This window comes from Pogoniulus pusillus, chromosome 20 (genome assembly GCF_015220805.1).
Source record: "Pogoniulus pusillus isolate bPogPus1 chromosome 20, bPogPus1.pri, whole genome shotgun sequence".
Classification (NCBI taxonomy): domain Eukaryota; kingdom Metazoa; phylum Chordata; class Aves; order Piciformes; family Lybiidae; genus Pogoniulus; species Pogoniulus pusillus.
The window spans coordinates 7,185,281-7,198,230 of record NC_087283.1 but is presented as its reverse complement, the minus strand read 5'-3'; the positions used below and the strand labels follow the sequence as shown (position 1 = coordinate 7,198,230).

The following is a 12,950-nucleotide window of genomic DNA, read 5'->3' as shown; positions in this document are numbered from 1 at the left end:
CTACACTGTTTCCCACTAACATGTCAAATGAGTCAAGAGTTCTTGCTTAAATATTTAATCTTCCTAAAGTAAAGATCTCACAGAGGCTATGCTGGAACCCAATATTGCTAAAAGATGTACCTTACAGCTAACATCTATATCTGTATCTACCAGTGTGTGAGCGTGCTCTGTATTGCTCACTCCAGTTCCAGCAGGCAGTCCAAAAACAATCTCAACAGGCAGTCTAGGTAAACAAGACTTATTGTAATTTAGTTCTCTCGTGAATACGGAAGAACTGAAGGAAAGAAATACCTCTGGGAGACAGAAGACCCCCAGGCGAACACTTACCATTGACCGAAACGGTAGAGATTTATTGATTGGAACTGCATTTTAATCATATGGCTTGAGGAAAGAAAACAGTTCCTAGAGACTGCCAGTCAGCCCCAGCATGGGGTATGATAAAACTGTTTCTGCCATTGATATCAGGCATTGGCTATGTTAGACTGAAAGGACATAAAAGAGTTCAACATCTGCAGGCGAAGCCAGATTTATTTACTCGTGGCTTCAATTATTATTTAAGATGGAAAACTTGAAAAGGTCAGAGCTGCTAACTTAGGAAGCATGCCTTTCATTTGTCTTCAAACACACACTTTTTCCTGAGCTTAATTCAACACCGAATCAATTAATCAAGTACAGCGTTCTCTGCTTTCAAATGGTAATTTTGCTGGTTTTCAATCATACAAGTAAAACCAACCCAAATTTCATTTTGTTGTTAGTTGTATTAGAAAGCATAGTTTTAAGACAACAAAACATCATTTTAGGTGGGCAAATAGCTGTAGGCCTGTGTTTATATATATATGTAGATATGCATATGTATAAAATCTAGCTTTACACCATAGTCTAACCCTACATTCATGTCTCCAAGGAGCACTCTGGATGGAAGCCATAGCTTGGATACAGGCAGCTAAGAATATCAGTACTATAAATCTTTTTCCTTGGTATTATTTCAGTAAAAGTTGGTTTAGATTTAAGTTTATTTAGCAGGATGATTTTTTTTTAAGTTTCTTTTGAAAGTTTCTCACATTACTTATATGTTTCAAACTTTTTTTGAACTAAAATATTGCTTTCAACCCTTTAAACTTGTTGAGGACAGCAGCACTCTCCTTACCATCAGTCTTCTAAATGAAGAAAAATTGTTGATCTAAGAACATCTGACAGTGCTACATAACATATAGGCACTGCTGGCCTCAGTGACTGAAGGCAGTCAAAACAAATGAGCTGAAGAGGAGGAAATAAAGCATAAAAAAGAGATGATGTGTGGAAGTAGACAGTGATGGCACTCGATTTATAGAAGGCAGGCAAAGAGTGCACATGGATTTTTGCAAGTCATAAGCAAATAATCAGTTTAAGTCATGAAAACAGAAAAGGTGATTCCCAAGGGAAGCAGGCAGTGAGGGGATGAGGAAGAGTTCACTTAGGGACAAGTATGAAGGAATGGAAAAAAGGAAGATCTTCCAAAAATAACACTAAAGGAGGAAAATCATGGCAACAGGAAGAGAATAGTGAGATGAAAAAGGTAAGAAATAGAAGAGTTTTCCATATAAAAAGGCAGGGGGAAAGTGACAAAAATAAAAACTGAGAGAAAGGAGGCATTTTACTGCAAAAAGGAGTCAATGGATGCATCACTGAAAGTAGTCTTGGTAGATCTGAGGCAGGAACTGGAGGCAGAAGTAAAGAGGATCTTGAAGGATGGTAGCCTAGATGTTCAGGCTCTGAGAATCAAATGACAGACTCAAGGAATTTGGAAAGGAAGGAAAAATTCTTTGCTAAAATTCAGAGAAGGATTCTCACAGGCTACTGACTAAGTAGGAGGCTTGAAAGGGATAAAAAAAAAATTAGAGTTTTCTGTTTGGTTTATTGTTGAAGAAAAGTTGTTTTGTTTTTGAAAATGAGAATGATGAAGTAAATTTTTTAAATTTCAGCACTGAGCCAATATAATATCAAGAACAGACAAGTAAGTAGCTGGAAGAAATCTGCCACAATATACAGAGAAATAAACAAAAACATCTCTATAAAAGCTGGAGTTGTGGTAGAGGAGAGCAGGAGTTGTAATGCAAGCTCAGGAAGATTGTCTAAAGACCAACAGTGTTGGAGAAAAATGCAGGCTCAGATAACCAGTTGGGATTTATTAAGACACAGTCTAGAATGGGAAAGTGAGGATAACATCAATGCTCTGTAGTGTTGAGATTGTACTTTTTTATTGTGACATATGGACTGGGAACACAGGGAAAAACATTTGTAAAAACCAATAAATATTAAGTGACTGTTAGGCAGCCAGATAGAGAAAGGGCTACCCTTTAAGCAAATAAGCATCTGGGACTCTAAGGTAAACAAGTCCTGGAAATAAGCCAAAGTAGAAGCACAAGGATATGAACAAATTACACTCCTGAAGTATTTTTCTCAACAGTGACTATAACTGCAAGGAGTTCTCTATGAATCCCCTAATTTGTATCTTTTTCTTAAATGTAGCAACAATGTTTTGATTTTAAAAAGTTCAAGAGATGATCAGCCCAATATAGAATTTTATTGCTTTCCAAATGAGCTTTTTTCACAGGCACTTACTAACAATTTTGCTTGAATAAATGCATAGCACCCTTTAGCGTGTTGGTTTTTATTGGTTCACTATTTTAATGTTTCAGAGCAGAAGGAAAAAAATATTTTGTCTAAATAATCCTGACATTTTGATTCGGATGCACAGATGGTTAGCAAATTCTGTAGTAGCCAAATCAGTTTTAGTGCTGCTGACAAAAATCTTAAAATCTCATTCGTCAGTGAAGAAATTGATAAAGTGAGCACAAAACTCATTCTGCTCTAGTGGAGTGACCTAAGCAGCCATATAACTATTATTTTCCTATGAATGTACTTCAGTCTTATAAACCCCTTCTGCTCATATCAACTGCAGCTATGATACTAGCTCACACATATTGTGTAATTGCTATTAAGTAGGGTTTTGTCTGGTGCAAATTGAATATGTTAAGATCTATAGTGTGTTATCTTGTTTAATCCTACTTTCAAAATAGAACTCCTACAGATGCTAGAGGCATGTTAACAGCATGGGTTTCTTAACTCATGGGATTAGAGTGGTATTTTGCTACACATCTAACAGTTCTTCTATTTATTACTCTTCAAATCAGCCGTGCTATACCAACAAGTCTAAATCTCCTTGTCTGGCATTTCTGTTAAGATTCCACATGGCAGGAACTGTAACCCTTTTACAAACATAAAATTAAAGCCCCTTTAAGCCACAGGAAATGTTTGTTGCCAGCACCACAACTGTAATATCTGGTCATGTATTCCTCACTACTTGTCCACCAATTTACATGACTGAGAGAATGGTGATTTAGGAGCCACTCTAAAATAAGCATCATATGTGCAAATGAGAGTGTTTCCACACAGAATTTAAGGAATTTTTAGCCAACTGGATACTACATAGTCAAATGAGGGTTCCCAAATACAGAACTCAAAAGTTAACTTGAGAAAAAAAGATTGATGCATTATTTAATGTTTTAATCTGAAAATGATTGTGTGAAGTCTGAGTCATGTGCCTGCACTCAGTGCTGAAGGTGGGAGTCCTTGGGCAGCTAATGACATACAGCCTGATACAAACTACTCTTGGAGTGAAATTAAAGGAAATTTCTGTGGACTGCTCCATAACACTTTTATTCAGAGAAAAAAAAAATATCAGAAGGAAGATTCAAATTTTAAAATTTAGACCTCTAGAAAATATTTATGAGCTGATTTCAAAGCAACTGCAAAAGTTCCAGCTGGAGAGAAAATCACATAGCCCTTCCCACCAATGACTGCTAATAACTGTGTTTGGGCAGCTTCTCCAAATAAGTGGCCCAGGGATAGGTCTGGAGGCATTACATTATCTTTGTTTAGCTTGTGCTTTTCTCAAGAGCCTTGTCTGAACCTTTGCTTCCTCCTTATTTTCTGCTATCTACCTATTTACTCAGACATATTTCTGCTAGATGTAGTCAAAACTCTACTACTGTTTGCTTTGTAATTCAGACCTTAATATCTGTGGTAAAGTTCACACTTCATAGACCACATTGAGGAAGCAGATTAACCTTCACTTCTTGTAGAAGAGAGCAATAAATTGTGGGTTTATGGCTTTTTAGTTGCTCACAGTGTTTGGATATTTGCTGTTAACAGAAGCAGATGGAAGAAGTCTTCAGAGGATAGTCAGCACTGGAATGGTTTTGTGGTGAGAATTTACCAGCTGTAGTGAGAATTGCTGTTATTACCACTGAGTTGCTGATGACCTTCCAAGCATAACCAAAGGGTTACAAAAGGCAAGGACTTCACACAGAAGTTTGTATCTGGGCTGCTCAGATCAGCTGATCTTAACAAGTCTAGGAAACTAAGCAAAGAGCAGGAAAGGAACACAGAGAATGAGAAAAGAGAAAAGGACTGGCTGAAAAAACAAGTTTACTATGTGAGCTGACTTGGAGAGCAAGAATGCTGGGAAAAAATCTGGCGAAGCAATGAAGTGCCTTTGTGTTTCTCCCCAATTTCACACTGTTTGAATGATCATTTCTATTCATAGAACCTTTCCTGTACTTATACAAGTGTTTCTCAGCTGCTTTCAGATTACAAAGTAGGCACTCTGTTGTTTTATGTACCACTGTAATGTGTTTATCTGGAGATTAAATAGACAACTTCATGTATTTCATGACCTTGGTGGAGAGAAACAAAGCAATGAACTCACCCCTCAGAAGCAAAGATAAATGTAGAAGTCTGCTGCCTACTGCTATGCAGTGCATCCAGCTCTAATTATGTGATAAGTGGATGGACTCAGTGTTAAACATATTTTGCAAAAGTTCTTGAACAAAGTGCTTACACTGGTTATGCAGATAGCTTGCTAAAAGCCACATGAATACAAATTATTATGCACACAGTGTGAATCTGTATGAATACAGAAATTCTGGTCTTCCAAACCCTGTTGTTTGGCTGCAGTCCTCTCTTCCAGGCAATGCACAGAACAAGTGCATTTGTTTTTCTTTCTCTCTCAAGAGTTATTGAATTGTTACCTGCAATGTTGCAGTGGAGTATTTGTTTTTAATGTCAATGGTAATTCAACCCTGAGTAGTGCTGAGCATTTGTTATCACATGAGACACCTCAAAGCAGCTAATTCTGATATGAACTGACACACAATATTGAAGAAGAAAACAAACAACCCACCCCCCAAAAAGATAATTTCATTATCCAGATAGCCAGATTGTCTAAATAATTATTCCAGATGTCCTTTGTATGGTACCACTACAACACAAATCAGATACATTAACAAATGTTCTTGTTGATCACATTCATTTTATCAAGTCATCTGAAAGTGGTTAGGTTTAATAGATAGATGTTTGGGATCCTAACTGCACTGAAAGTCACAGCAATCCATGCTCCTAAAACCAGCATTTTAAAATTCAGTGGGAATTAATATTTTTGCAACTATTTTGTAAGTCAAGTGAGATCTTCTTTTTGCATTTGATGTTTAAAATAATCTTATAGGGACAAAAAAAAAAAAAAAAGCAAACAAACTCAGGTCTACATTGCTATGTTATATAGATACTTAGATTCCTATACTGCTTATGTAATGATTTTAAGTTCTAGCAAAGGAAATCCAGATCAGGCTATGAAGAAATTTTTATTGTTAAGATCTGTGGAGGAACTTTTTTATTTTTCAGCCTCTGGATATTTTGAGAACAGATGAGATACTTGCTTTATAAGGATGACATAGGGATAGCAATCCTGCCTTAATCCCATTTTTCTTATTTTATATGCCCAGAGAAATTATCTCCAAATTCTTTCACATGTGAAAAATATACCAAGTAACATCTACTGTTTGTTTTCAAGGAGGTTTCTGGGCACCTGAAGCTTTGTATACATCAAGTATGTTGGGCAACTGCTGAAAGAGCATGAAGTGGAAGTAAAGTTGAGTGAAAAGGTCAGCATACATATCTAGTGTAGGGGGTTTCTGAAGGGTAAGATATGCTTCAGGAGACTTACTAGCTGTATTTACAGCTCTAGAAAACAAGGATCATCCTCAGCCATCACAAAGCTGTTCTTTATTGTCAAAGTTTGCTAACAGCTGTAGAGGATTTGTCCTGTTCTGTTGAGTTTCTGTATGAATTCTGTATTCTCTGCATGCAAATTTGTCTCAGAGCCCAAATCTGTGAGCCAAATGGAGATTCCAATATGTATTTTGCCATTGTGATTTGCTAAAATGGTTTTATCCATTCCACAAAACTATTTCTCATGACAATGCAGTACTGAAATAGTTTGCTCCAATGGGAGAAGGCTGCTAGAATTTTTGACTTGTTCACATAATATTTAGGCCACAGTACAGTTATGGTTTTTAAATATCAACTTGGCAATGGCTTCTTCTCATCTGTTCAAATCTGCTTAGTGCTGCTCAAGTATCTAATCAGTCATCTGGCCTTCCAGCACCATCCAGCATGAGAAAACGGCATGTGAAATGAGAAAAAGCCAATTCAGCTTGTTCTCACTGCCTTGCTGAGCCATGCTGCCATCTCCTTTTGGTCTTTTGCCTCTGCTCAGTTTGGTTTGCACACTGACATCTCTCTAAACAGGAAAGTGAAAGAAGATAGGTACTTGGCCACACTCCTGAATGGTGTGCTAGTCAAAGGACAGCACTTTTTTGCTCAGCTTTCCACACAGTTATGGTCCTCACTAGTGATTTCTATGAATCACATATAAGGTTCCAGAGGAGTTGCAGGGGAATCATCTACCATTAACAGAATTATTAATGTCCAAGTGTAAGTAAGGCCCAGGCTCAGCAAGACCCACAGAATAAAGATTTACTGGAAGTCCCAAAGGGCAACATTTTCCCTGTAAGACAAGCTTAAGAAGGACCAGGGTTAACTTACAGATCACAGAAGGTGACAAGGTAGGATTTGATTTTGTTTTCAAATATGCAGATGGAATGGGCAGATCTGGCCTGTGTCTGCAGGTTATGTGTAGCATGGAAAATAACAATATTATATCTCAGATGTTTTTTTAAAAATCATGGGAAAAGTGAGCCAGAAGGAATAAAAAAATGCAGTTGTGGCTCAGTATCTGCTCCTCAATACTATGCAGCCAACACCAAGAATGAAGATGGGAACTCTCAAAGCTACAATCATGTTTCTCAACAGCCTAAGCTGAAAAATAAATCTCTCCAGATGGTGCTCTGAAAGTCTCATATCCTCTTTGAACCATGAGCAGACGGAGATACATATTGTACTCCAGGGACTGTTTTACCCCAGTGGGTAACACAACTGAATCAGAAGACAGTGCTGGAAGTCATCATAAATCATGGTGACAAGTAACCTATTCGCTTACAAGTCTCTATAGGAATTGATGAATCATTTATTAAAACACACGTTAGTCATTTATTATTCTTTTATAAACCATTTATCAGTGGATATTCAAAATGTGAGCAAATCCTATTTTCCATTTAGGACTCTCAGCACTAGTACATCTCAGATTTCACTGTGCTGATGTTTTGTTAAATTACACAAATTTTATTCTCTTCATGGGAAGCAATCTCCTTTATTTAACTGGAAAAAAATAATTTCTAAGATCATGCATTAAAAAAATAGAAACCAGGAAAAATATTTTCCCAAATATTACTCTTCCTGATGTGACAGAATTCAAAGTGGTTTACATTTCTTTGTCTCAGAAATGGATAAAATTCAAGGTGAGAATGGAAGTTGCAGAAGAGCCACTGGCTACTGTTTCCTGGACAAATGAAGTCTCTCTTTCCTATGTGCAAGTGAGGACACTGACAAGTCAGAGTGTATGACCAGGTATGTGTTGCTGTTCCAAATCTGTGGTAAAGGACATATACGAGAACTAGGTGGGCTGCAGAAAATTATACCCTTTAGTCACATCACTGCACTCGTCTCTCAAGTGCCCGATAGCATTTACTAAGGAAAGACAATATACCCAACACCAAGGAAAAATAATGCATTGGTAAAAAGTAGCAATGGAATTTTCTGCCTTGGGAACACATACTTTAAAAAAAACCCAACAGAACAAAACCCAGAAGAGGCAGGTAAAAAATACACTGTGCAATGCTACTTTTAAGCATATGTTTTTCATTCAGGAATGGTCTGATACCAAAAGTAGGATCTGTGAGACTATTTTTTTTTCCAAGGAGGAAGAATAGACAGGAGGAGGTTAAATCTGTATTGTTGATATGCTGAAAAATTTTTTTTCCTCCACTTGGCCTCAGGAAAGTTTTGGACAGAGCCATGCCTATAGGAACAGATTCAAGAGAAGCATTTGCCAGTTTGTGGCTTCCAGCAGACACTACATTGCTGTTTTCATCAACTGTAGAAATCCCTGGTTTTGCAGACATACAACATTACAGTGGTCTGCCACCAGTTACTACAGTGACACAGGAAAACAATTCTCCTTTTCTTAATGTGCTAGGTATTGAAACAATATTCAGCACTGCTAGTGTTCACTCAGTCTCACTTTTGCACAGTTTGAATATCCTGCAGTACACAAACCAGATATTCCAGAATGACCACTTCCTGCTCCATGCTTTGCTTCATTTCTTGCTTTCACATAAGTAAGCCCTTGTTGCTGAAGAAAACATTGAGCCTTAGGCTTTAGCATGAAGGAAATGAAATGCTAAACTGCTCTTTGTGATATGAAATATCTGCTATATTCTGTAATAAATCACAACATTGATTTTTAAACTTTCATATTACAGAAATAAGTTTGTAGATTTTAAAACTTCCTGAAAATTGTCACTAATGTTTCAAACATATATATGTATATCAAACACCCCCCACACACACACTATAATTTAAATCTGGCACAGTATTCCAGCCATTATAACCTTTTAAAAGGTAGACCTTGTTACCTCACCTGGAATTTTTGGAGGTGCTCTTCAAACATTGCTCTTTTTGGGCATTAAAGGTCAAATTATTTAAACCCCTGAAGGGAGCAGGGCACTGTTTGCACATGTGAATGGATTTTTATGCTGTGCAGAGCCTATTATAAACAGTTAGGGTAAGTATATATGAGAACAAGACTGGTATTTCGGAGGTGTGAGTGACAGGGCAGTAACAAAATAATTAACTGGGCTGAATCCTGCAAAGCAGTGTCTCATACATTAACCCATCAAAGTATATGACACATATTTATAACCTCAAGACCTTAAACCATTCCTCTGAAGTTAATGGAAGTGCTATGTTGGGTCACAGCCAGGTTCCTCAGCTTGTCCTGTGATTATACCTTGACACACCACCAATGAATTTTTTCCTAAGCTGAACGTCACATCTTCTTCAGAATGGTGTGTGTGTGATATGCAAGGGTAAAAAATAGAAGCTGGAAGAAATTATTCATTGAACAAGTCCCTTGTCTTCCAGCAAGATAAACACATAAACGCGTCAGAGGCCACTGCAAAACTGACTACAGCAACAGAGGAGCTTTAAGGACTTCCTGAAAGCATCAAATAAAGACCACAAATGAACATTCTCAATATGTCAGCAAGGATCTTCCTCCCAAAGCATAAATACAGTAAGTAGGAGTACAGAGAAGTGTATGATTATTTAGTGGAAGACCTAAAAATCTGGGTAAAAAATGAGGAAAAGATTGGTCAAGTGTCAAAAGACAAAGTTCATCTTCAATGGGCAGAGACATGCTTAGAGCTGAGTTTACCTTGCACTGAAAAATAAAGAAATATGCTAACACATACAGGACTTCTTTGAAACAGAACATACAGAAATATAGAACTTCAGAAAAAATATGAAAAAAAAATCATTATATTTCTGTCTTGGCATTAATATTATTGAAATCACAGTTGTCTTTATATATATATATATATAAAACAATGCATTGTGCATTCGTCAAAGAGACACATAGTGCAGTCTGGGATACCCAGTGATGTATTAATCATGTTCAGACTTTTGGACAAACCCAACTCTTATAACTTCATTGCTTTCACTGTGTCAGATCAAGAATGTATTTGGCCCTTGTACTTACAGATGAAGAGAATACACTGAACACTTGGCCTAACTGAGCTACATCAACAGCATATGACCAATATAGGCAGAGCTATTTTAGGTGTAATTTATACTGTCAGAAGAAAATATAGGCCAGTAAAAAAAGGCATTGGTTTTATAAAAACGAAAAACACACTGAGAAAAAGGGTATTGAAAGAGAAAATAAGTCAAATCCATAAGAAGCCAATCCTAACACAACTAGACTTGAAGTAAATCACAGAAGATGCTTTATGAAAGTAAACCTTCACATCTACTGAATTTGAGCTGTCTACTTCAAAGGCTATCTTGTAGAGTATGCCTTTTTCAAAGACTTTTAAACTCTTCAAATCAATAGTATTGCATCATGGGATATGTGACTGGTATTTAAATACAATAACTAAGCAGTTTAAGCAGTAAGCCAAACAAAGTGGCATTAGCTCTATTAATAGAGACTGTCCCTCCTCTTACACTACTTATGTAAGATAGAGCATATGTTTCTGAAAGGGCCTGACACCACACATCTAAGGGATGATTTTTCCTGCCTTATTTCAGCATATCACTTAGCAAGGCAGAGGGAAGATTTCTGAGGGCTTTAGCATGTCTAAACAGTGAAAGGTTCAAAGCCATGTCATGAACTATTGAAGAAAAAGACATGTCTCTATGAGAAAATTTATGTCATATGAAGTGCAAGAAAACTGTGAGACTGGACATTTCAAACAAAGGTACATAATGCTGCCTCTTCACAGGTCTTATTTTATTTCTGTACTGAAACCAGCAGGCTTGCAAAGGGTACAGGGTACCTTTTATTGTCACTGACTGAGTGGAATTTGTAAATATTTCTGAAAATCCACAGAAAGAGACACAAGCTTTTTGGTACATTTGGTGCTCAGCAAGCACCCAAGTAATTTAACATCCTATAAAATCAAACAGGATATAGAATTCTAGAGAGATTTCCTCAAAACAGTTTTATCAAAAGATACATGGAAGGATTTCTTCAACAAAAGAAATCTCAAAATTTGGAAATTCATGTAGGTGGGAGTCTGAATGACATTGATTGATATCAATATTGATTAATACAATTACTGCCTATTTCTAAATACACTGAGCTTTCATTTTACATTTGTATGTTCCAGAAGGCTAAAAAATGATCATGTTTTCCATATATTTTAACTATTGATTGTCAGATAACAGCTTTCAGAGCATTATCAGCCTGATCTGAAGGGTAATTCTAATAGTAATTCTAATTGTTTGATTGAAGCCACTTAGCTGCCACTTAAGCTCTTGAAAGTTTTGGATCAGGTTTGCCATAGTAGCTTGTAGATGACTGAAATGCCCCACCAAAGGATTTTAATTTGGTAATTAACAGTTACTGCCACTGATTAGTGAAAAACAGTATTACTGTTGGCAAAACTATTATTGTTTCTTTTTTACTAAAAAGCCCATCTTGTTCCTCCTTTCTTTGTCTGGTTATCCAGTTTACATTTATAAAATAAATAAGTAATATTATATAACTTTGCTTCAGAATAATCTGTTGTCAAAGCACTAAAATAGACCAGAAAAAAAAAAATACCTTAAGGAGAAAAGCAAGACTTCTATAGCAAGAGACTTTCCTTTTCTACTTCTAAAATCACCTTAAAATCAGCATCCCTCATCCTTACCTCTTGTCTTCTGGGAATATTGCTTAAAATCTGCAGAGCCTCAGGAAATTTTTTACAGCAAAATCCAAACCAGGTGCTATTTGGTAAAATTTTTTGACACTTTAATTCCATCCAGACACCAGAGGGAGTGGGCAGGGAATAAATCAATCAGACTAATAATAAAGGTAGAAGAGGGAATGGGAGTAGTATGTAGAGGGTAAGAAGTTTGGTAGATGCCTGAAACCAGACACTTTGCAGTTGCACTATTCCTGCAGGCAGTGAATACCTTTTGTTTTGTTTTTTCCTAGACTTTTCAGCATTCTTTAGCAGAATTCAACTTGCAGGGAAAAAAGTCTTTCCTTGCAAATTTGGTTAAATTTAAAGCTTTTTGGACTAGAGCTTTCATTACAGGACTAATAACACTAGCCATCCCACAGGTGAAGTACTGAAGCCAGGACAAAACACACTGCTTTCATCCATGCTCCTGACCATCAAAAGCCCTAAGCTAGAATGCAGGCAAGAGAATTCTCCATTTCCCCCACAGGACTAAAAGAAGAAAGTTACCTCTAGTAAACATATTTGACAGGTTTTCACCTTGTTAGCCAACCTCTGAACGCTGTCTCTTGGCATGAATTTTTACCTTGTGGCTGCATAGTGTTTTGGAAATGAGCATACCAACTTGTTATTGTGAAAGAAGAAAAGAGCAGCTCTGTCCCGTTATGCTAAATTGTCTTCAAGCATTTCCTTCTGTTAAGGAACATTCTTACACTTAGAAACAAGCTAATTACAATTGCATACATCATTTTGTAAAACACAGATGACAAATTCTTACCTCCTTCTTGGTAAATTCTGGTGGGTGGTCATTTTTGTCATCGATAAGAATAGTGGCAGTTGCTGTACCAGTTAGTCCCACATCAAGACCACCCATATCCTTAGCTTCTATAATGAGCTCATATTTTGGGGTTTCCATGGTCTGGGGAAAAGGAAAAAAAAGCAGCAAAGATTAAAAAATGCCCCACAACAGATTCCATACTTTTTAACTCACACTAAAATAAAAATAAATCTAAAATTTAACTGGGCCTGATAAACAGCATAGAAGAAGATCTTTTATCACAATATTTATGGAGTCATAGAATGTCAGGGGCTGGAAGGGACCTAGAATGATCATCTGGTCCAGCCCCCCTGCCAGAGCAGAATCACCTAGAGCAGATCATGCTGGAATGCATCCAGGTAGTTCTTGAATATCTCCAGAGAGGAGGACTTTGTGACCTCTCTGGG

The 12,950-nt window shown here is 36.9% G+C and overlaps 1 protein-coding gene across 9 annotated transcripts in view; it reads right to left on the bottom strand.

The window, feature by feature from the left end:
• The window catches only part of CDH13 (cadherin 13), a 497,598-nt gene that overhangs the window by 83,131 nt on the left and 401,517 nt on the right, over positions 1-12,950 (bottom strand). For 7 of the 9 annotated variants that reach the window (XM_064160012.1, XM_064160008.1, XM_064160007.1 and 4 more), the window contains one exon: positions 12,505-12,645. In XM_064160012.1, the coding sequence (XP_064016082.1) occupies positions 12,505-12,645 (141 nt within the window). Of the gene's footprint in view, positions 1-7,409; positions 7,867-8,257; positions 8,297-12,504; positions 12,646-12,950 lie in introns of those variants that run through there. The other 2 variants (XM_064160014.1, XM_064160016.1) reach the window with 2 other exon arrangements.